This window comes from Dendrobium catenatum, unplaced genomic scaffold, assembly GCF_001605985.2.
Source record: "Dendrobium catenatum unplaced genomic scaffold, ASM160598v2 fragScaff_scaffold_378, whole genome shotgun sequence".
In the NCBI taxonomy this organism is placed as follows: Eukaryota; Viridiplantae; Streptophyta; class Magnoliopsida; order Asparagales; family Orchidaceae; genus Dendrobium; species Dendrobium catenatum.
The window spans coordinates 77,552-103,759 of record NW_021318840.1 but is presented as its reverse complement, the minus strand read 5'-3'; the positions used below and the strand labels follow the sequence as shown (position 1 = coordinate 103,759).

Here is a 26,208-nt window from a genome sequence, read left to right as displayed (position 1 = left end):
TATAATCTTGAGTTATTGTTGAGAGAGATGGAATCTTCTTGCTATGATCACATGTTTATTATAGTTGATCTCTAACCTAGTAGAGTCTTTTTTATATACAGGAGGCATTACACATTCTCACTTATTTTAGTCAGGAGTTATGTTAAGGCATTGTTGTATGTAGTACCTACAATATTGTATCCCACTCTACTCATTATTCAGCTACTCTACTTGATGTTCAAGATAAAGATTTTTCCTTTTTCAATGTGTCATCGTCAACTGACGTTTCTATTTTGCGAGAGGGATTTGTAATGCTGAATTGATGTGTGTTACCACCATTTAAATTTGATGTGAATCCTAGGAATGCGATTGGGATACTATCAGTTCATCTTTTTAATTACAATAGAAAGTAGTCAAAGTCAAGATTCAAGGGGGGAAATAGTTTTATTTTCAGGGTGAACCGAGGTGTATCATTCTATGTACACCTCATCTTTAAATTGTAGCTTAATTTTGAAAGGTTACCCAACTTTTCTTTAACTCATGTAAGGGACACTTCAATAGCAGAGTGGGCCGGAGTTAAATGAGATTGTCTATGTAAGGGAATTTCCCTGATGTATTCCCTGAGGTTTTACATGCGAATGCATTCACTTAAAGAAAATTGATTTCACCATTGATCTTTACTTGTGCTGGAGCCGAATTTCATAAGGCATCCCTATCATATGATAGTCAATGAACTACACAGAGCTTCTTAGTGTCATATTACCCAAGAATTGCTGAGGAGGTGGTTTTACTCGCCCAAGCACCTCACCATGGGGAGCACTCATTCTTTTTGTGTAAAGAAAAAGGTACGGTTAGCGATAGCAGCTGACATGATTATGGTAGAGTTAAACAAAGCTTACCCATTAAGAACAAGATCATTATGGCGAGTGATGATGGCTTGTTTGATCAACTTCGTGAGGGAGCACAAAGGTCTGTTTTCCAAGTTGGACTTAAGGTCTGGCTATTTACATTAAGGATTAAAAGAGGAGAATGTCCATAATACAGAATTTTTTACGCTACAAGGTATGGGGATACTATGAAGATGTCACATAATTTACCTTTTGGGTATAAATGCCCAGCTACTTTTATGAATTGATATGATTCGAGGGTCTTTAAGCCATACATACTCAACAGTTTTGTGGTCTCGTCTCAACTGATGCATGCTGATATAATTCCTTGTGATGAAAAGGACTCATGCCAATGCATCTCAGCTATGTTTGACAGACTTTGAGAGGCAATAAATTATATGTCAAATTCATTCAAAGTGTGAGTTTGGCGGGAGATATAAATTGGGTAACTTACGGGTGCGATCTTTCTAGTCTCATATATACCAATAGTTGGTGAAGACATTGCTATTAGGATTCTGTTCAAGATCAGACTATTAGCTCTGAAGCGAGTTGGCCTAAACCTTACGACTATCTACTAAGGTCGAAGCTTTCTTTGGGTTGATGACTATGTATAGCAAGATTTCTTATAAGGAGTTCTCCCAGAGATTTGTGCCTTGGTACCCCGTTGACTACAGAATCATGATTTAGTGAACAGTAGGACAGTAAATGACAATATTAAAGAATGTTTCTAAGAGTTAAGACTTGCTTGATGAATATACGGCAATCCTCACCATTCCTTCGCGAGCAACATGAGGTTTCTTCAGATTTCCTCAGTGACGTCACTAAGGGCTTAGGAGTTATGAGCAGACTGGAACGGTAGATTCCAGATGGCCTCAAGCAAATTGAAAAACCAATGAGAAGAATTATCATAAGTCATAGATTTGGGAGCTTGCTGCAGTTAGTCTTATGCTTTTGGATAGAGTTTTTAGAGACACTACCTTTGTAGGGGTGCGTTTATGAAGTATTCACCGATCAACCTAAAAATATTAAGTATATCTTTCGCGGTAAGGAACATGATTTAATGGCGGGCATGGCTATATAATACTTATGATTATGACTCTGAATATTTATCTCCAGTGTTGCATCCAGGGGTGGAAAAGCAATACAGTTGCTGAATGCTTAAGTAGGAAGATGCCTGCTGAAGGTGTATATTTACTTATTAGACCGCAAAATAGAAGCATCAGAATCTTGTAGATTTCGAGGAGATGAGAACCTCTTACATATGGTCAATGTAATACTTCACTCGATAGGGTTAATTTGGTTAGGAGATGTACGAAATACAAATCTCGTAATTTGAAACAGTAGATAATCTTCAAGCTCATGTTGAGGTGATCCTAATGGTTTATGAAGATTATTGATTTGGTTAGAGCTAGGGTCTTGAAGAGGATTTTCAATGTATTTGTGAATAGTAATGATACTTTTTGTGGTTTACAAGGGTGGCGTTTGTATTACAAATATGGTGATTTGAGGGGGTATGTTTCCGTTAGAAAGCTATCAATTCTGGTCAACTTATCATTGAGTAGTCAACAAGAATGGTTTTATCTATAGACTATTTGTTTAGTAAGTGTACTAACGTACTTATAAAGTGTTTATGGTGCTGGGTTAAAGAGATAGTATTATTCTGATTATGTGGCATTAAAAGTGATTTCCACTTGCATGTTGGTCGAAAAGCTGAACATCAAAGAGCGTGAGTGGAATTACATTCAGCCCCTGCCTCATTTGAGATGTGAAGTGGGGTGATTATTTATATGAACTTCGTGATGCGGTTATTATCGAGATCTCCGGCAGTAGTCATAGATGGCTAGTCTTTCGGCTTCATTTGATGCTTACGGAAGTCTGCTTCAGCGTTCCTTCATGACTAATCACAGTGCATATGGACTCAGTTGAGAGGATTTAGCATTTTATTTTATATGTAGGCCAACATGATTATATCACTCCTATCATGGTTGTACCGAAAAATGCTCATGAGACGTGCTTGTTCGTGATTGAGCAGAAAGTTTACCCTCTAACTTATGGAGGAAGATTCATAGAGGCTATGGATACAAGCTATTAACAATTTAGTACTAACATTTATCCTTAAGATCCCTTGAAGTGAACAATCTTGAGAAGACTTGTCTACGAATTCTCTTGAAATGATTATGAATTTAGATTGTGTTCTTGGATTTTGCGTGGATGAATGTTGAAATTCACAGTTGCCTTATTAATAGATTAACAACATTTCAAGCTAGCGTGAGGAAATGTCAACTCTCCCTACCAAAGCACTCTTTCATATGGAAGGGAATTATAGAACATTCTATTGTGTGCGAAGCAGATGAGGAAATGAGTATGGATGGCCACAAGATAGAATAGGAAGTTGAGCAGACATGCAGGTATGGTAGCACTGCTTCGTATAAATTGAGAGTTTTAGTTTTTATTAGACTCAACTCAAGATCAGTGCAAGTTATCTACAAAGTTTATCGCGCAATCGGAGCTATATATAGAGTGGGCAGATAGTGCTTTGATGCTGCATGCTATGATCAATATAGGTAAAAATTTTATGTGAATGTAAGTTTACTCTGAATGGTATATGTTGCATTAATAAGAGCTTGACGTTGCCCGGTGCCCTTGTTATCGTCAGAATGCGTACCTATCAGATTCGTTTCGTAGTATGCTGAACATTATCAAACGTGTTTCAATACTTCTTCTTTAAGAAAGTTTATATCAGATGACCCTTCATGAGTCATAACTGAACATGTGGACATACAAACCAGATCTTACTTATGCAGAAGAACCAGATCGTATTTTGAGGTTCAGTGTGAAACAACTCAGAAGCAGGATATATACCCCTTGTGACTTCTATGAAAAAGCATGGTCTGAGAAGGCACGCTACATGGAGAAAGAGAAAAAATGAGGAAATGTTATCCTCATCTCTTTGAGTAAGGTATATCTTGTTTCTCTGTTTTAAAAATTTTGACGACGAAATTTTTATTGACGGGAGAATTCTAAAACCCGAAAACAAATATCGAATCGTATGTGTCGCGACGATTAGACGAAATTTTAAAAGTCGTCAAGAATTCGACTCAATTAATTTATTAATTCTATGCGAATTTTGATCGAAATGATATAATGAACTATACTAATTTCGCAACGAATTTAAAATTAAAAATTGGCAAGTTAACTTAGTACAAATTAAGCTTAAATGACCTATTTCCCTCATGACTCTTAGAGAAATGTTAGGGATCAAGGGACATGTGTAATTAGCCTTTTATAATAATTCTCTCTCAAAACATGAGCCTAGTAGTGATCTCGAGCTATTAGGAGAAGATGAAAATACAGATATTTTTGGGGGATCCAGGTGAATTGACGCGAGCGTATTTGGTTATGTGGGACGTTTGTAGAGGAATTAAAAAATGTTATTTTGTTTTTTGACTTTATTAAAATAACAAATTTGAAGAATCATAGAAATATATTAAATAATTCATATAAAGATTAAGGACACGTGTCCAAAAATTTTTTTATAATCATTTTTTTAATTCTGACATGTCTATTGCATGTATTAAATACTATCGGAGCATTGTCGTGACGTAGATTGATATCCGATTACGTCAGTTGGACAACTGCATACCTCTTCAAGAGATATATATTGTTAGCATCATAGATCTCTAGGGCATGACACTTCGTGAAAAAGGAAAAACCTTGGTCTCATAGCTTTACTTAATGCACCACTACTGCCAACAAGTTTCATTTTTAAAATTTTTGATAGTACAAGCAGAATTGGTGATCTGTGAGCAGAAGGACAAAATTAAGTATAAGTCATCTAATGCATCAGACAAAGTGTCTTTGAGTTTAAAAAAGTGTCATTTTTGTCAATTTATATAAAGGTCCTCTAATCGTAGATCAAAGATTCTTATAATGATTTATTAACTGCACCTTGTCGTAATCCGACAGAGGGTGCTCGACTATATTGACTTTAAGGAAAGTACACTTTTAGGATATTGGATTGGGTGACTATAACAAGCAAAGACCGGCCCTGTTGAGTCCGCGCACTATAAGAGATGTGTTTCAGTAAGACTTTAGCAATTGTCCCCAAAAGTATAATTTTTTGGAATTGTGGCGAGATGACCAAACAAGCTTCTTTGTCCAGCATAATATGTCTCTGCGAGCAATTGCATGTGCTTAGAAAGGATTTTAAACGATACAATCTTTCATCCACTTAACAGTGTTACAATCTTGAGTTTATCTAACCAATGAGTGTGAGCGCTAGCAATTTTTATTGATGATGTGTCACTGGGACTAAGATTAAACTTCTGGACCATGCAATTAGTTACACTCTGCTATCAATAACAAGACATTGATGATATCAACAAACCTGAGAAACTGCGAACTATCAAAGGGAGCCGCCTCCGGGGATAAGCCACTGGAGTCATTCATGTGAGCTCTGAATTAACTAAACCCTTTTTAACATAGACAGAAAAGCTGCAATAGGAAACATATCTGCGATAAGAAATTGCCTCGATACGTCGGTAAAGAGCTGCATCATCTATCCATTAGACTCAAATTGAAACTTTTAACTCTGAATTTTACCAATAAAGCTGAATGAGTGTAAAATCACTGCTGATAAGAAGTATGAAAGGTTTAGAAAGTATAAAATCAGAAGAAAATGGGTGGCTACAAACTAACCCTTATTTTCTTTTGGGACTAACCACTCCCCGGTTCCATTATTTCTGTTATTAACCAATATTTGCACAGGTTTAAATAAAAATTAAATATTAAATTTAAAAAAATAATGAATCAAATTCCAAATCGAATCCCGTAGAGACGATAAAAACGATCAGACCCAACAACAATATTGACACAATTCAAAGGCAACCATTTTGAGGTATATAATTATCAATGAAAAATGTAACTCGGACCGGACGCAAATCGAACTCAAAATCAAACTCAAGTTCAAAAGGCTCGTAATCGAACTCATTTCAGCCACAAATCAGTCACATTTAGGCTAACATTTGAGGTCTCAAATATACAAATGTAAAAAATAATAGGAGCGGAGATTTTGTTATGAAGTCCACCAATTTACATCAATTATAGAGCAAGCAAACAAAATCTACTCAAGTGGAATTTGATTTCAGATTTCGCGCTTCGAGGCCCGAATTGGACGGTTCGGGCAGCTACCACCTCGGGGTTCGGATCTAACTAAGGGATGCGAATAGATTGGTGTGAGAGACCCCCATTCGAGAATACCCTAGTGTTGATAAAGATGCAAACTCCGTTTTTTTTTAAGAATGTGAAATTAACAAAAAAATGATCCCAAGTTTGAATTGTCCAATTGACTACTAGTCATTTTCTATTTTTTAAGGTCCGACTAAGCCACGACTCAGTAGTTTTCAATGCTCAGAGACATCAATATCTATGTGATGCACGCGAGCGGATATCGGATTTACGGCGATTACGGATTACGAGCCACGTTACGGATGAGGGACACGCCAATTCTTAAAAACTTTAGGATAGTGCAGAGGCGATGGATACGGCATGGTTGATTCTTCTATACCTTATTAAATTCAATAGCATAAGAATTAAAGAAAGTCACGTTCGAAGTGTAATATTGAAATCGATCAAAACCACAATATGGAAATCAAAAATTGCACCTAGCATACTTTGAGATCATAATTCTCACAAATGTCTAGTACATCCAACAAACAATAAGAATAGGTGTCCAGCAATGAATGTTCAACTACTTCGAATAGAAGGAATGATAGGAACTTGGCTTTGTGTCAATGGGGTTTGACTGTTTGTTTGATTTGTCTGCAGCTTATTCCTATCTTCTAAAACTCAATATTGTAGCTTCTAATTAGGCCCTTAGCATTCAAGGTGAAAGATAACATATTACTATTCCCATATCCTCAGAATTCAAATCCCAGTCGCTACCAGCATCCCCATCATCCGCATCCTGTTTGTCTCGACTTTTACCTTTAAGTTGGTCAAGTTTTCGTGGCGAGCAGAACGAGAGAGGGTTAGTGATTGCAGAACGGGGTTTAAAACGCGTAGATATCTTGTTCAGCGCCCGTTGTTGGGGTCTAGTATTACTTTCTCATTTTCCTCTATCTCATTCCTGGACTTGAGGAGAATAGAATTCTGAGTATAGTTAGGCTACCCTAACCATTTCCTTCTCACCACTACAGGATGGGATTGAACACTTCTCGGAACGAAGGGCAATTTTTATCGCGCCGGGATTGCTCGAAAGTTAAGAGGTTGTTTGTGGGGGCTTCTTCCCATGTTTAACTCACCTTCCTTTTTCTGTGCAAACTCTATCGTTGCCAGACCTATCACCGTCGACAAGGACTCGTTGGTCACCAAATTCCTCTAACATAACCAAAAAATTTTAGCGGCACAAAACTGTGGAAAGTTATTGACATCTTTTTGTGTAGCTCTCCCAAATCAACTAAGGAGATGTCTTGCGCTCAACGCTTTCTTAACAACATGTCATTCGCCGTATTTGAAATTTTAAAGGTTTCTTGTGGAGAAGACACTCTTTGAGTGTCCTCTTGAGCAGTGCTTTGGTAGTGATATATCATAAAAGTATACATTTAAAAAAATAATAAAAATATTGAATTACCAGAACAAACAAATTGTGATTTCATAATGAAAAATGTTGAAATTTACTTGGATTTAGTGAGTGAGCCAAACAATGTAAAGGTGTATTGCTTTTGCTCCACTATTTCTAAGAATAGTGCATAATAAATCCCAAAAGCTTGAGTCTTCATGAAGTGCCTCCTCTCATGTCTATATATAATTTCTTTTACTTTGGCTAGCATTGACCACATCTCATAAGATGAGATGTAACAAGACTTATTCTGTATCAGCTACTCTCAACATCTATAAAATGTTGGTCTGTGAATTTATGATGGTATTTCAATCTCATCCCACTATAAATCATCTAAAAGTTCTCTTTTACATACTAGCCTTTCATATCATCTTCCTATAACATGACCATTTGTCACTGTCCCATACCTTGAGAGCATTTTTTATTTTTTTAATCTTCTCACATCACTATATAAACTGAGGAACCAGTTTCAGCAACTGCAGCATCTTTAAATAGAGAATCATTAAACATAAGAGTCTCATGGAGTTGATTCATAATAAATTCATAATTACAAATTGCATCTCCAGCAATCAATGTGATCTAATGACATTCATTATAGGTGATTTCATTTGCCTCGGTATTCTTAGCTACACAAATGTTCTTCAAAGCAAGATTAAGTGTATGCACACACAATGGTGTCCAGAAAATATGAGGATATGCTTGCTCTCAAGTAGAGCCAGCTCTACCAAACAGGTGCATTATCAGTAATGACCTGAATGATGTTTGAGGCGCACATATATGATAACTTCTTTGATTAAATTAGAAATGTAGAACTTATCCTATGTACTGTCACTTCACGTTTTCAGTTTTGACAACATAGGAAGCTCTCTGTTACAGCCATGAAGTTGATAAGTGTCTTCTTTGTGGATACTATCCACCATCACAACCAAGTAACTTTTTTCCTCCAAACTCCTCTAGTAGGCGAGCAAGTTCTCAATATTGTCCTCTCTCTTTGCAACAACTTCGTTCTAATGACATTATTATCCTGATGGCATAGTATCCTGCAAGATTGTTATTGCATGCATATGTGAAGGATTCTTGTAATGTGGATTCCTTGCTAGGTTAAAAGGAAGCCGACTGAGGTAAAACGACTTAGCATTTTTCCCCGTTAGTTGTTCTCCTTTGTAAGTTAAGATGTTTCTCCCAAAGCACTTATCTAACAACATGTGTTCTTTCTTTTTGGTTCAATCCTCCAGTTCGAAGCCTTTGTTCGTATCGAGTACTGTCATCACATCTAATTGAAGAAGATGGTGAGGATATGAAGCATTGATTGCTTGGAATGTGGAATATGTTTTGGAAGCTCTTGTTTACTCCTTGTTCATCTTCACTGATTTTTCTTTGTAATCAGTCCATTTGTGATGAGCTTTATCTTCGAGCAAACTTTGATTCCATGACCACTAATCTTCAACAAATGAGCTTTCATCTATAATATGATCCTTTGTATGTTGCATACAAAAATTGCATTGAATCAATATTGCCCCCTTCTGATGTTTTTACCTATTTTGTAACATAACCCCATAAAAGGTTTGTTATCATTCATATTGATTTTCGGATGGACCATATCATAAACCAATTTTCTATCCACTAGAGCTCATTATCTACAAAAAGATTTATAAAATTAAAACATATGAATTTGAAACATGAAAAAATTTAGTGAAAGTGTAGATATGTTGCAACTCTGCGAGGGTCAAGGGGGCGCTGCCCCCTGGCGGAGGTTCGAGCCAAGCAATAAGTACAATACCAGCTAGCGCTAATACCGAGCGATAAGGATGATCCTGTTTCGCTTCTATTGCTCGCGTCATCGAGCGCTCCTTCAACTATAAGCGCTGAATTAGAAGCTATGATATTTATTGAAGATGATATAGAAACTCAAAGACAAACCACTGAAGAAGCTAATCCTATCATTCCTTCTATTGAATAGTTGAAATTTCATGTGCTGGACACTTTATCTTCTTATTTTTGTTGATGTACTAGACATTTAAATATTTAATGCTTACTTTTATTTCAATTTTTTGTCATTTCAAATATTACACTTTGATTACTTTCTTAATTTTTATGTATTATTTATATATTATAATGCCGTATCCACGCCGTATCCTATATTTTTAAGAATTGGCGTGTCCTGTATCCGTAACGTGTCGTATCCGTATCGCCGTATCCGTATCGGTGCAACATAGATTATGAGGCTTATGCTTGAAAACATATCGTGGCTTATGTCTGACCTTAAAAATAGAAAATGACTTAGTAGTCAATTGGACAATTTCAAACTTTGGGATTCATTTTTTTGTTAATTTCACTTTTCTTAAAAAATAACGGAGTTTGCATTTACTGGCACTATCTGTTATAACAGATAATGGAACTGGGGAAGGGGTCAAAAGATTAGGGTTAGTTTCACATTTCTGTCTGATTTTATGTATTTAATCTTTCATACTTTTCTTATCAGGCAGTGGATTTCCCATTCAGCTTATTTAAATTGTTTAAAGTTTCATTTGAGTCTAATGGATAGATGAGATTAGCTTATCGGCTTTCTATGCAATTGTTTTCCTATTGCACTTTTCTGTCTATGTTAAAAGTGGTTTATTAATCAAGCTCACCTGGTATTCAGTGCTTTCCCCTGGAGGCGCCTCCATTGATTTCTGCAGTTCTTCAGGTTTGTTGATCATCATTTTGTTATTAGAATTACTAATTGCATCAAGTTAATCTTATCCCAGTTCACAATATAAAATGCTGCTTTGGTAGAAACTCATATTGTTATGCTTGAGTGGAGAAGATGATCGTAATCCTTCTAGGACAGCAGTGCGCACTTCTTCTGGAGCTATTCTGGCAAGGCTGTTGGTCATGAATACCAATTATCTTGGGCATCTAGCTTCTGAACCATCTCTTATAGTGGCACTGCAACAGGCTGGTCTTTCCATCAATCAAAATGTTCTTCTTTGTTTGGTCGATTTGTGGATTGACAAGGTAATAATATCATATAAGATATCTTGTTGTAGCTTTTTAATTGTAAAAAACTTTAACTACAACTTTGTGCTATCATGGATACTTGAACTATTTTGTCCTTGCCGAACAATCTCTTGTTATCTAAATTTTTTAATAATCTTGTTGCAGTTGTCATCAGTAACATGATACAATTTTTCTTTTTCGAAGGTGTCATGCCCTGAGATCTATGATGTAACAATATATATCTCCTTAAAGAGGTATGCAGTGTCCAACACGTATCGGATACAACATACGTCCGACATGCCTCCGATACGTATTCGACACGCTAAAGACATGTCAGATTAAAAAAATATTAAAAAAATTTGGACACGTGTCTTAAAATTTTATGAAATTTATTTAATATAATTTCTTATATTTCAAATTTTTATTTAATAAAAAATAAAAATAATTTTTTAATTCCTCTCAACAGTCCCAAATCAATTACCTGCGCTCAATACCTCGTTCCCCAAAAATTCTTATTTTCATTTCTCTCTAGTAGATCACTGCTAGGCTCAAATGTCTTAAGAGAATTATTTAAAAGGCTAATTACACATGTGCCCTTGATCCTAACATTTCTCTTAAGAGTCATGAGGGAAATAGGTCATTTAAGCTTAATTTGTACTTAAGTTAACTTTGCCAATTTTTAATTTTAAATTCGTGCGAAATTAGTATAAGTTCATTATATCATTTCGATCAAAATTTCGCATAGAATTTAATAAAATTAATTGAGTCGAATTCTGACGACTTTAAAATTTCGTCTAATTTCGTCGCGACACATACGATCGATATTTTTCGGGTTTTAGAATTCTCCCCTCATAAAAAATTTCGTCGTCGAAATTTAAAACAAGAGAAACAAGATATACCTTACTCAAAGAGATGAGGATAACATTTCCTCATTTTTGACTCTTTCTCCCATGTAGCGTCCTTCTCAGACCCATGCTTTCATAGAATGTTGACAAAGGGTATATCCCTGCTTCTGAGTTGTTTCACACTGAACCTCAAAATACGATCTGGTTCTTCTGCATAAGTAAGATCTGGTTGTATGTCCACATGTTCAGTTATGATCTTAGAAGGGTCATCTGATATAAACTTTCTTATGGAAGAAGTATGAAACACGTTGTATACAGCATACATAGCAGGCAAAGCCAATCTGTAGGTCACATTTCCTATCCTTTTCGCAACCTCAAAGGACCAATATATCGAGGACTAAACTTGTCAGTCTTGCCAAACGAAATACACCCTTCATAAGTTTGATCTTAATAAAAACAAAATCTCTCACATTGAATTCCACATAGCAGTGCTTAGCATCATAATACTTCTTTTGCCTATCTTGTACTGCTCGCAAACTTTCTCTGATAATTCTGATCTTGTTGGTAGTGTCATCAACCAATTCAGAGCCAATCACTTTCCTTTCATCTGCTTCAGCCCAACAAAGAATGTTTTATATTTCCTTCCATAGAGTGCTTTGTAGGGAGTCATTCCTATGCTAGCTTGAAAGTTGTTATATTCTATTAAAGGAATGTGAAATTTCCATCCTCCACCAAAATCAAGAACACAATCTAATCAAATCTTCAAGAGTTTGTACAGTCTTCTCAGATTGTTCATCAGTCTAAGGATAAAATGTTGTACTAAATGTTAATCTGGTATCCATAGCCTCTTGAATCTTCCTCCATAGTCTAGAGGTAAATCTGCCATCACGATCAGACGCTATGGATTTTGGTACACCATGTAGGTGAATAATCTTTGCCACATATAATATTGCTAACCTCTCAACTGAGTCAATCTGTTGAATAGGAAAGAAGTGAGCAGACTTCGTAAGCCTATCAATGATAACCCAAAATGCATCATGACTCTGTCGAGATCTCGATAAACCCATCACGAAGTCCATAGAAATATCACCCACTTCCACTCTAAAATAGGCAGGGTTTGAAGTAATCCACCTAGCCTTTGATGTTCAGTTTTGACCAACTGACAAGTGGAACACTTTGCAACATAATCAACTATACTTCTCTTTAACCCAGGCCACCAAAACAAACCCTTACGTTCTTGATACATCTTGTTACTACCATGATGAATAGTATAACCATATTGATGAGCTTCATAAAGAACATCCCTCCTCAAATCATCCATATTTGGTATACAAACTCCACCCTTGTACCACAAAAGATCATATTCATCAATATTAAAATCCTCTTCATAGCCTGCTCTAACCAAATCAATAATCTTCATAAACTTAGGATCCCTCAACAAGGCTTAAGCTATCTTACTCTTCAAATTAGGTTGTATTGTCATCTGACCTAACCATACATTCTCTATCGTAGGAAGTATTACAGACAACTGTAAGAGGTCCATCTCCTCAATCAGCTTCTTCTATTGAGTCAATAAGTAATTCATCTTCATAGGCATCTTCCTACTTAAGGCATCAGCAACTGTATTTGCTTTTCCTGGATGATATTGAATATTCAGATCATAATCATTAAGTAATTCTATCCATCTCCTCTGCCTTAAATTCAGCTCCTTCCGCGAAAAGATATACTTCATATTTTAGTGATCGGTGAATACTTCATAACGCACCCCATATAGGTAGTGTCTCTAAATCTTCAAAGCAAAGACTACTGCAGCAAGCTCCAAATCATGAGTTAGATAATTCTTCTCATGGTTTTTCAATTGCTTAGAGGCATATGGAACTACCTTCCCATGTTGCTCATAACATCCTAAGCCCCTTAGTGATGCGTCACTGAAAATCTGAAAACCTTCACTGTTTGAAGGAATGGTGAGGATTGGTATATTCATCAAGCAAGTCTTAAACTCTTGAAATGCTTCTTCTCACTGACTGTTCCACTCAAACATCACTATTTTCTGAGTCAATCTACTCAATGGTGCAACAATCTTGGAGAACCCTTTAACAAATCTGCTATAATAGTCATCCAACCCAAGAAAGCTTCGTACCTTAGTAATAGTCGTAAGGTTTAGGCCACTCAGCTATAGCTAATAGTCTTATGCTGATCAATAGCAATGCCTTCACCACTATTTATATGAGCTAGAAAGATCGCACTCTTCAGCCAAAACTCACACTTGATGAATTTGACATATAATTTATTGCCTCTTAAAGTCTGCAACATAGCCTGAAGATGATTGGCATGATGTTTTTCATCACAAGAATATATCAGACTGTCATCTATGAAGACGATGACAAAACTGTTGAGTATTGGCTTAAAAACCCGATTCATCAAATTCATAAAAGTAGCTGGGGCATTTATTAGCCCAAAAGGTAATATTGTGAATTCATAGTATCCATACCTTGAGCTAAAATCTGTATTATGGATATTCTCCTCTTTAATCCTTAATTGGTAATAGCCAGACCTTAAGTCAATCTTGGAAAAGACTTTGGCTCCTACGAGTTGATCAAACAAGCCATCTATCATTGGCAAATGATACTTGTTCTTAATGGTAAGCTTGTTTAACTCTCCGTAATCAATGCAGAGTCGTATGCTACCGTCCTTTTTCTTTACAAAAAGAATGAGTGCTCCCCATGGTGAGGTGCTTGGGCGAGTAAACCCCTTCTCCAGCAATTCTTGTAATTGACACTTGAGCTCTTGTAGTTCATTGACTATTATATGATAGGGTGCTTTTGAAATCGGCTCAGCACCAAGTAAAAGATCAATGGTGAAATCAATTTCTCTAATTGAAGGCATTCCATGTAAAACCTCAGGGAATACATCAGGGAATTCCCTTACCATAGCAATCTCATTCAACTCCGGCACTTGCTTTGAAGTGTCCCTTACATTAGTTAGAAAGTTTGGGTAACCTTTCAAAATTAAGCTACAAGCTTTTAAAGATGAGGTGATCATAGATGATACACCTCGGTCACCCTGAAATAAAAACTTTTCCCCTCCTTGAATCTTGATCTTTACTACTTTCCTATTGTAATTAATAAAGATGAACTGACTAGTTATCCAATCCATTCCTAGGATCACATCAAATTTAAATGTGGTAACACAATCAATTCAGCATTAAAATCCCTCTCGCAAATAGAAAGTAGTGAACATACACTTGAGGAAATCATACTGGACCCATCAGGTAGGATAGCTGATAGTGTAGTGGGCATATTGTGGACACTCAATGCATGCTCCTTAACAAACTCCTGACTAATGAATGAATGTGATGCTCCTGTATAAAAAAGAACTCTACTAGGTAGAGATTCAACATAAATAATACATGTGATCATAGCAAGAGATTCTTTAGCCTCTAGCTGCATGATAGCATAACCCGTTATTGAACAACTAGTCTTGTACCAGACTAACTAGGTATTGATGCAGAAGACTCTTGTGTTCTAGGCTTGCCAATAGTCGGCTGTCTTCTAGTACTCTGCTGAGGTGGAGGAGCACCAAATCTCACCTCCCTTGGACCTCTCGGGAAATTCATAGCCATATACCCTGGCTGATGGCACCAAAAATAGACATTGGAGCCATAAAGACATTCACCTCCATGCACTCTATCACATCTATCACAAGTTTTGATACTGGATGAACTCCCACTACTATCTATTTTGGCCTTCTTCATACTAGGGCCTCTTGAATATGATTGGATGCTCCTAGTATTATCAATACCTTTCTTCTTCTGAAAGAAATCTCTACGCTTCTGTGTATTCTGATAATCAATCTCTATTCTTCTTGTCCTCTCAACCAAAATGGAGTCATCTTCAAGACCCAATGGAATAAATGGTTGTTGAATCACATCTCACAGTCCTGACAAAAATCTATGGCATTTTTCTTCAGTATTAGGAATGAGTGATCTACATTACGGGATAGCATAGTGAACTCAGCTTCATATTGCATAACAGTACGGTCTCCCTGAACCAATCAGATAAATCGATCCTGCATATGTCTCATCGCAGATGATAGTACAAACCAATCTCGGAAGACCCTGACAAATTCTTCCCATGAAATCTGAGATGTTTTCCTGCCACACATCTTCTCCAATAGTTGTCCTCTCCCCCATCGCTCAGCCTCTCCATCCAGAGCAAAGGTAGCTAAAGCCACCCTCCTCTCAGCTGGACATTGCATATCCTCTAGTATTTTCTCAACTCTCATGAGCCAATTTTCAGCATCAACTGGTTCTCCTGCTTCAGTAAAGAGATGTGGTCACATGTCCTGAATGGTTTTTAGATATATATAAACTAACGACTTACTCGTGGAATTATATTGTGGTTGTTCATGGGAATGTTGAATCAATTACGTCACAGCCGTCATAATATGAGTGAACATATCTATGGTAGCACTGCTGCCACCACCCGGAGGTTGTGCCACAGGTGGAACAACTGGAACTTCTCTCCCAGCATGTTCAGTATTCTCATTAGTGTTGTCATCAGTGATGTCGCGCTCCGGATCTATAGCCCTAAGACAATTAAAATCTTTCAATTCAATAATTTCATATAAACATGCACCCTATAGTTCTATGACTCATAAATCATCCTAATTGCGCTTTATTGATCCGTATCTTAAATTTGGGCTATGATATCACTCTTGTTACGACCCGGTCCGGTGAGCTCGTGTAGACGAGGCGGGAATAGATATCGGACATAATAAAATTTAAAACATCTTTTATAAACATTTTAACATGAAACATCTAAATCTAAAATAATTCAATATATAATCAAACGCCACTAAAATTTTCAATTATTTCAAAACTTTTCATATATAAGTCAAACGATTTACAAATGTGGATAAAGAATTATTATGTAAACATCCACCAACAAAAATCATTTCACATCAACTAAAAAAAACATAAGGAACCTATCCTCCGGAGCTTCTCTACGGTTGTATATAAACCAGGGTCGCTCAATCATCATCTAACAACATGATCTCCTAAAAAATTATCCCAAAACTAAGAAATGAGCTAACGCTCAGCAAGTAACAATTACTTCTATTAAACTCATATGGAATAAAAAGAAATCAATATGCAAGTTGATTGTGAACTACACGACTTGTGAGTAAAGAGTTGAGTAACGTAATTGAGTAGTTCTGTATTTATCTGTATAGTTTCATATATTTCTTCATATATGTGATATACTCCTATGTGCTAATGTCATATGTTATGTATATGTCAATGTCATATGCTAAGTATCATATGTTTACCACATTTATTTCATTTCATACCCTTACATGATGTCTTTTGTATCATATATTCATATATTATTATCTTATGCATATGTAATACATTTGTACCGGAGTGCCCATATTATACTGATTAGGTACAATTTCATATTGGTCATACATCATCATTTTTCTTCGAAGCCCTCTTACACTGAAGAGTCGTATTGTGCTAATGTACCATATTGGTACTTTGTCTCAACATGCATAAACCGCATATCATTTCGATATCATAATATATATGATTTAACATATCAACTATGCATATGTTCAATCCAATAAATGAATTTGTTCAAGAATTTCCATGCTAAAAATGAACATTTGTAAAACTACGTATGAAGAGAGTTTTCTAAACACGCAACATTTGTAAAACTACATATGAAGAGAGTTTTCTAAACATGCAATATTATACTTTATGAAAATCTAAAGCCATATGTTGCTTTATGAAAAGCTAAAGCCATTTGCAACATAACACATTTAATATTCTTAAAAGAGTAATGCAACATAATTACACTTAAGGCTATATGCAACATATTACACTTAATATCTTAAAAAGAGAAATAAGAATAAGAATTTAGAGAGTAATTTGTCACTTACCAAAAAACACGTTAACTTTCTAAACATCCTCGAAGCAACCCTTTCTTACATCTAACACCTAGGGAAACAAACACTTAATTAATACAATGTGTTTCTCATATTCAAGGTTCTTAATTCATTTCGCAATTATCCTAATTTGGATTTATCATTTTTAATAAAATTATTTTCGTATTTTATTTAATCCTAATTTTTTTAAGGTTTAAATTTAATATTTTCCCTTTCTAATTTCTCTATACTTAAGCAATTTAATGTAATTTAACATGAAAATTCAGTTTTGATTAAAATCCTAATTTTGGGAACCTAATTTCTCATATTTTCTTCCATTTACATATTAAAATATTTTCCTTAACCTAAATTATAATTAAATATCATTATTTTTTGGATTAATTAAATTTAAAAATTAGGGAAATAATATTTTTATAAAAATCTTAATTTCTCATCAATATAACCTTCCTAAGACCTATAGGAATAACCTTTGTTAATAACTTTTCACAAAATTTCAATATTAGGAAAAGCCCTAATTTTAGAAACCTTAAATTTATTTAGAAAAACTCAAAATTAGGGTTTTGAATTCATCATGAAGCCTTCCTACACACTTCCCTTTAAAAATTTCATATTTTAGAAAAACCCTACATTTTTGAACCTAAGAAAACTTAAGTGAAAAGGAGAAATCTTAAATTTAAAAACCTACCTTCTCCTTCTCTAATGTTTTCCTATTGATTTCCCCTAAATTCGGCCGTCGAAAACCGCCTTAACGCTAATTCGCCAAGCTCCTGCCACCCCTTCCTTCTTTCTCGCATGCGGCGGAACAAAACGCAAGGGGGACCGAATGATTTTGGTCCCCTTAGGCTCAAATGTCTTAAGGGAATTATTTAAAAGGTTAATAACGCATGTGTCCTTAGTTCTAACATTTCTCTTAAGAGTCATGAGGGCAATGTGGTCATTTAAGCTTAATTTGTACTTAAGTTAACTTTGCCGATTTTTAATTTTAAATTCGTGTGAAATTAGGTATAAGTTTTTTATATCATTTCAATCGAAATTTCACGTAGAATTTAATAAAATTAATTGGGTCAAATTCCGACGACTTCAAAATTTTGCCTAATTTTGTCGTAGCGCATCGAAATGCGTGTGACGCATACGATCAATATTTTTTAGGTTTCACAGTTGAAGCCCCATGAAAGAAATTATTCCACTCATGATTTAGAGCTGGTTGCAATAGTATTTTCTTTGAAGATTTGGAGGCATTGCCTATATTGGATATGATATAAAATTTTCACTGATTATCAGAGCTTAAAATATATATTTTCACAGAAAGAACTCAAATTGAGACAGAGAAGATGATTAGAGCTCATTAAAGAGTATGATTTGGATATTCAGTATTATTCGGGAAAAGCCAATATTATGGCTGATGCTCTGAGTCGCAAATCTTTAGGAATGTTGAACTGGATGGTTACTCAAGAGGTTCAATTTATTAAAGAAATGAAAAAGCTGCAATTGGAAATTAGAGGTTTTAAGAATGTGGAATATTTGTATTAGATGATAGTAAAGCATACTCTAAGTGATAGTATCAAAGAAACTCAAAAACTCAGTAATGAATATTCTAAATTGTAGGAGCAAGCCCAATCTGGAAAAAGGCCAGATCTTTTTATGGATGTTGGAGTTATTAGATATAAAATATAGTTGTGGGTACCCAGTGATCCAAATTTAAGAAGGAAAATTATGCAAGAAGCTCATCATACTGGATACATAATTCATCCAGGTAGTACTATGTTGTATAAAGACTTGAAAGTAATATTCTTGTGTCCAAGTATGACGAGAGACGTTACTGAATACGTAGCTAGATGTGAAGCATGTCAAATGGTAAAAGTTAAACATCAACGACCTAGTGGATTACTGCAATCAGTACCTATCTCTGAGTGGAAGTGGGAAGAAATTGCAATGGATTTTGTTATGGGATTTCCCCGATCTAAATAGGGTCATGACAACATTTGGTTGATTATTTATAGACTAACAAAATCAGCTCACTTTTTGCCTATCAAGCAAATTGATTCGGTAGATAAATTGGCACGCGTATTATATGTGAAAGGAATTGTCAGATTGCATAGTATTCCAATGGTTATTATCTCTGATAGAGATGGTAGATTTACTTATAGGCTGTGGAAAAGCATTCATAAAAACTTGGGTACAAATCTGCACTTCAGTACAACTTTTCATTTTCAAACTAATGATCAACTTGAAAGAACCATTCAGGTACTGCAAGACCTATTAAGATTATGTGTTTTAGATTTTAGAGATAGTTGGGAGGAGCACATACCATTGATCAAATTTGCTTACAACAATAGCTATCAAGTATAGAAATAACACCATATGAAGCACTTTATGGTATAAAATATAGAACTCCCTTAACTTGGATTGAAGTAGAAAAAAGACAATTAATGGTCTAGAGTTAGTTAATAAACTAACAGAAAAAATCAGATTAATCAGAGACAAATTAAAAGCTACCTAGGATCGCCAGCAAAAGTATTATGACTCCAAGCACAAAGCAGCAGAGTTTGAAGTGGGTGACATTGTATTCTTAAAGGTTAAGCCTATGAAAGGTACAGCTATATTTGGTCATGGAGGCAAATTAAATCCTAGATATATATGACCTTTTGAAATTACTGAAAGAATTGAAAAAGTTGCTCATAGACTTGCTCTTTCAGCAGACATGTCAGATATTCATAATGTCTTTCACGTGTCACTGCTAAGAAAATGGGTTACAGATGCCCATCAGAGAATTTCACATGATGAAATTGATCTACAAAAGAATCTAATGTACTCTGAAGAACTAGAAAGACTAATAGGTTTTGATACTATACAACATAGGAATCGTCAAATCCCTTATGTCAAAGTGAAATGGAAATATAAATTAGATAAAGAGGTAACATGAAGTTTCCTCAGTTGTTTGATGATCCTTATAATAATAAATTTTGAGGACGAAATTTAAATGAGGGGTGATTTGTAATCCCCGAAATGCTTAAAATAAATGTAAGCATACACTTTTAGTTTCAGATATTTCATCTATTATATGAATAATTGATTATTATCTCGGTTACAATTAATTGGAAAAATAAATAAATAAAAATAATAAATAAGAAATCCTGATAATCATATTTTAAAGAAATGCTATAATTTTATTTCAATATTTCTATTTTATTCTTACTATAACTACAACACTTAACTTTGCATGCATTGGACTTAATTCATAGCACTTAACTTTGTATGTATTGGACTGATTTAAGGTTGGAAATCATGTGGTTGGGAAATGATAGAAGGCTGTTGTGCAGGCCGTGGATTAGTTGAGGGTTGAAGGAGGTGGACTGCTAGGTGGAGCTAAATTATGCAATGTGTTGCTTGAATTTGGAACTAGCGAAGGAAAATAGCTGAAGGACTGTTGTGATTGATATGGAACGATTGTAATTGCTGTAATAACTGCAAAACAATTGAATGGTGCATCTTTCATTCATTCCTCTCACTCATAAGTACCAAAGAAAGCTAAAGGAAGTTGGATTAAATGAAGAAGAGCATAATTGAAGTGGTATACAAAATGAGAAAGAATCTGAATACTTTAGGTGAACCAGTTTACCCCACTGTTCTGGAAGACGAGGTCAGATATCCAAATGAGGCTATAAGAATTAGTAACTATTCTATTGTTGCACTTCATCTTTTTACATTTATTTCAGTTTACCTTAATTTGTTTTATATGAATATGGACGAACATGTATGAAATTGTTTATGCAGTGAGTAATTTTTATCAATGTTAAAGATTTTGTAAATATAAAATGATAAATATTTATAAACTATTGAATGGCTAAAGGGCAGCAAAAGGGCAGTTAAAGCGTAGCAAAAGGGCAGCAAAAATGCAGCTAAAGGGAAGCTATGTCATCAAAACATATGTCATTAGGGCTAAAAAGAATGACTATAGGGAAAGTGAAATAAGTTATATATGGGAAATATGTCCGCATAAGTAAAGGTGAAAGATCCGACGAGGTAAGTCTACACTCTTAATTCTAAAAGTTGGGAAAATTAGACTCAACTCTGAATGAGAGAATAACTTCCATTCTAAAAGTTGGGAAGTTGACCCAACCTTGAATTGGAATGTTGAAAATGTGCAAAAGCTTATAGCCATCATAGGATTTATTTAAAGGTGTTAGACAGTTTTTGCAAGATGAATAATGCGGCTATGCCCTTTTTATACTCAATAGGCATTTCAATGTGTTTTTAATTAAATTAGTATTGTTAAGCATTTCTAAATTGTTAATAATATTATTATTAATTTTTATACATTAATTGTGTATTTTATTGAGCTTAGCTCATCAGCATAGTTGTACTGCAGGTAAGGGAAAGGAACCCATAGGGTAATAGGCACGAGGGAGGTGATCGTTCCTTTTGGTGTAAATATGTTTTGGTGTACAAAGATATCTTAAAGGAGATCTGAATGATGGCTATATAGACTTTTAGTTATGTAAGTAAATTTTAAAAGTTTTAGTATAGCTCTGTATTTACTTCAATTATTTTTTATGTTTATTAAGGGACATTACATGCTTCCCATTATTAATTATGGAATTTGATAGGTTGGCAAGTTAGGAGAATCTAAATAGATTTCTTTTATTCACTCTATTCTGAAAGTAGTGGCTCAGAATAGGTTTTAGTAAGAAGTAACTAGTTTAGATTTTTCTTCTCTGTTATACTCCTGATTGACTGTTAGGGCGTAGGCCAAGCTGGGGTGTGACATATTAATCATTTTTATTCAATTTCTATACGCTATTTGAGATATAAAAATTATTATATCATGTCTAACCACTGTCTATGTCCTATATTTTTAATAATTGACGTGACTTGAGTCCGTGTCATGTCCGTGCCGCCATGTCCATATGTGTGCATCATAGCCCAAGATCTAATTGAAGAATTAAACCTAACCTAAGTACCCCAACTTCAATTTACATATAAACTAGAGCCTTTGAACATCCAAAAGTATATAGAAATAAAAAGATACACAAAATTACAACTTAAATTTCTTCCCAAAAATAATTATTTATTACTACGGGTGTCAATATTTGTCACGACCCGAAAATCTGACTTGAACCTAACCTGAAAAATCTAGTTTTGGGTCAACCCATTTAGCAAACGGGTAGGGTTTGTGTTCCAATTTTTGATCTGTTTGAAAAATTGGATGGGGTTCGAGTCAACCCACTAACCCGAAAATGACTCACTAGCAGCACTAGACCGCTTGCAGGCCATTCCACACTGGACTGCATTCCTGCTTAAGAGTGACCCCTCACCGGACTGCATCACTACCTACGCGTGACCCTACACCATTCTTCGTCCCCTCATTCACGTGACCTTGCACCGAACCATATCCCCTCTTGCACGCAACCTCGCACAGGACCGCATCCCCTTCCGCGCGCAACCTGCACTAGACCATGTACCTCCTTCGTGCAACCTCACACCGAACCACGTTCGTCTTGCAAACGACCACACTTGCGCACGACCCTGCTTGTGAACGATCACTGCATCACGTCCTGACTCCTGCTTGCACATGCACCCATCGTCCTGCTAATCAAGTTGCATTAGGTCAACTCGTTAACTCGGCGGGTTAGGTACTATTTGGAATTTCTAACCAGTTTGTAATAACGGGTCATGTTGGAGTCGTGTCAAACTACAGTGAAATACCGGGTTTGACCCGCAACCCGTTTTTGACACCCCTATTTACAACAATCCAGAATACTTGTAAATCATCAAAATATATGAATAAAACTGGATTACGCTAACTCCTGACGGATTCAAATCAAACTCTTACTCAACCCGTTCTTTTTATTTTCCTAAAATAATAAATATCATATCATTGAGTGAGCAACGAGATGCTCAACAAACTATCCCAAAGTCCCATCATGGAGATCAATATTCATATTTCTAGTTTTACTAGTAAATGATTCAGATGGAATATGCAATTTTAACTTAAAATAATTTTAACACTTATAAAACATTAACATCGAGTTGCTCATGTTGTGTTTAATATTAACAAAAGAACGATATATGTATAGCTTGAACTTCAACATTCATAAAAAATATCATTTCAATGCCATCTGGTCCAGTGTCGTAGCGCTCGTAATGCCTTTTTGACACTTAACATTTTTCAATTCCAGACTTAAATCTTATTTAAACTTATAATAACTCTAAATTAAACATGCACAGGAAGGTTATGAAATTCTTACTAGTTCTAACAATGGACATAATAGAAGGTATCAAACTGATTCTTTGATCTTACCATTATGAAACAATAATTATCTTTTCTTGGCGAGTGACTACTTTACTAGAATCTTCTTGATTTCTTAAAATTATTATTAACCCGGAAATAATAATCTTGTTGGTGTGCTCACTTTTCATTCTGAATCCCTTATAACTGATCTTACGATTCATGTGTAATGCTGAACCTTATTGACTATATTATGCAATTTATGAACTTTTGTATGCTCTCTAGCACTCATAATTACTTTTTCATTTGCATCTTACAGTCTCTTTCAAACTCTCTATATGCCTTAAGCAGTCAATAAAGTTTATTGAGTTCCTTTTCCTTTTCTTTTAATTTAGATAGACTGATAAATTGATTGCTTTGGTATTGCGTGCATGATACTTAATTGGCCAATTGATCATTACAAGAACTGTTCAAAATGATTGAAAAATTACAAGAAGTCTTAGGGTATGCTAAGTTCGTTGGTCAGCCATTTTTCTCTTCCAATAATTTTTTTTTTAAATTTTCTCCAATGTGGATGTTATGTAGAAGGTTAGATTGAATGTGCCATTGAAACCTAAGCATGAATTGCACCCACTAGATCTATACCTATGGGTTTCAAATGTTAAGCAGTCTGCTATACATGATTTATTTACTGGAATTGCTGATGTGCCGATTTCCTTGCTTGTGTGCCTATTCTTACTCAACAGATTGATAATACAACTTGCATCCAGAGAAAGACCTATGCTTCAGCTCTCTCTATTATTTTAACATTAAGGTTGCCTGAGGTCATAGATAAAATTGACGAAATTCTGAGGTAAGTTTCTTTCTCATAATCTTGTCTCTGTATTTTGTTCAATTGAATTCAACTGAATTGTGTCTTCCACATAGCGTTTGCACTACCGTCATTCTGGGAGGAACAGAAGATTCTAGCAAGGAAGATTCCAGGTGAATTTCGCCAAGGCCCTGCTATTTCGAATACTTCTCTAGCTGTTCCTCATCTCATGGTTTGATAAATGAGTTGTTTAATGCAGTGGTGATGCCGCAAGCTCATCTTGGCCTAGCAATGAGAGCCTTGGCTATTACAATGGGGTCCCAAGCAAAGAGTTGCGTAGAAGACAAGTAAGAAACTATGTTTATTGTGTCTGATTTTGAAACTGTATTATATGTTTATATCTGAACAGATTCATAATATGTCAAAGATTGAGCTTCAAGCTTATTTCTTCCATGTCATTTCTCCTTTTTAGATCAAAGATTCCGATCCAATCAAACATCTCTCATTGCAGAGCATGCTACGAGACAACCTGAATACTTGTGCAGCTTTTCATGGGGAATCATCTTTCCATGAAGCTATGAGCAGGATGCATCCATCAGCATTTGCCCAATTACAGCAGGCATTAAAGATGGCATAAGATGTATCCTGCTTTCATTCGAAGCATTTTTTCCCTATAAATCACATAGGGTGAGTGATAAACTCCCTAATTGTGTTTGATCTATGAACCCTTTTGTTGGCTTCTAACATTTGGATCATTTCCAGGTGTGTTGTTCATTTTTGTTGGCTTTTGAAGAGTGTTCCATATATACAATGCTGTGGATTCTTTTATAGGTGAGTTTGATAGCTCTCATGACATCCAATATAAGGTCCCAAGCTTAGGGAATGAAGGGTTCTTCTTTGTAAGCTTGTTCTTTATTGTGTGATTGATCTGGTAAAAGGTTTTTTGGCCAACTAGATCGTGTCAAAGTTAGTGAGTGAAGCTGGCAATTTTTTTGTTGGTCCTGCTTCTTGTCAGAATGCAATTTGCAGTTGTATTTGGTTTACAAATATAATGAAAGTGGGAATTTGGCTTTGTACTTTGTGGTTTTGACATTTATTGCATAGTTATGGTTTTAACATTTGCCTAAATTGTAATATTTTTCTCTTTTTTTTTTTTTTTGAAAGAGTGCTTAAGCACAAATATGTGGATGATTTGGTTGATTGCATTAAGGCTATTAATATCATTTAAGTTGCATCAATTTTGATTTTTCAGGTATTTGATCGAGTGAAAATAAATGCAAAATTATTTAGAAAGATTTTGGAATATGCACCCATTAAATCATTTTCAATTTGTTTTGAATTTTTTTAAATCAGTCAAATTTTAAATAAATGATGCTATGAAAATCAATGCAATAGCTTAGAAATTAGGATAGGAATTTGGAATATAGTGATGCAAGATTAAATATGTTTTAGATGAATGTGATAAAGAACTTGCACATTTTAAATAAGAGCATTTAATAATTTTGAACGTTAGCCACTAAACGATAATAGAAAACTAAAGAGGGGTGGTTACGTTTAAGTTAAATCACATGCTAAGAATTCGATTCATCAAAGTAATTTAGAATTTCATTCAAATGTAAATTAAGTAGTTATTTAATAAAATCTCTAAGTTAACATTGAGATTAGAAAAATAGAAAATCAAAACTCAAATTCTATGTTTACTGAGTAAAGGCAGAGAGCTTGATACGATTCCTTGTGCTTGAATCATCACCTAAAAGAGCAAAGGATTAGAAGATAATTTGAATAGGGGAAAAAGTTCACCCTCCTTGAGGACTAGAAGTGAGTTGCCATTGAGCGTTAGCAAGCTGCTCTCGTTTGTTTCGGACAAGGTGAAGATGATTCGATCTAAGTATTCGTCTGCGGATATGTCA

The 26,208-nt window shown here is 35.1% G+C and overlaps 1 protein-coding gene across 8 annotated transcripts in view; it reads left to right on the top strand.

The window, feature by feature from the left end:
• Positions 1-25,426, top strand: part of LOC110096544 (importin-11) — a 107,609-nt gene extending 82,183 nt beyond the window's left edge. Inside the window, exons 18-24 of one of the 8 annotated variants that reach the window (XM_028693884.1) lie at positions 10,130-10,174; positions 10,322-10,485; positions 24,234-24,340; positions 24,415-24,471; positions 24,558-24,645; positions 24,771-24,985; positions 25,061-25,426. In XM_028693884.1, the coding sequence (XP_028549717.1) occupies positions 10,130-10,174; positions 10,322-10,485; positions 24,234-24,340; positions 24,415-24,471; positions 24,558-24,645; positions 24,771-24,935 (626 nt within the window). In that variant the 3' untranslated portion in view covers positions 24,936-24,985; positions 25,061-25,426. Of the gene's footprint in view, positions 1-10,129; positions 10,175-10,263; positions 10,486-21,627; positions 21,757-24,233; positions 24,341-24,414; positions 24,472-24,557; positions 24,646-24,770; positions 24,986-25,060 lie in introns of those variants that run through there. The other 7 variants (XM_028693883.1, XM_028693882.1, XM_020822558.2 and 4 more) reach the window with 7 other exon arrangements.
• Positions 25,427-26,208: the final 782 nt, after the last annotated feature.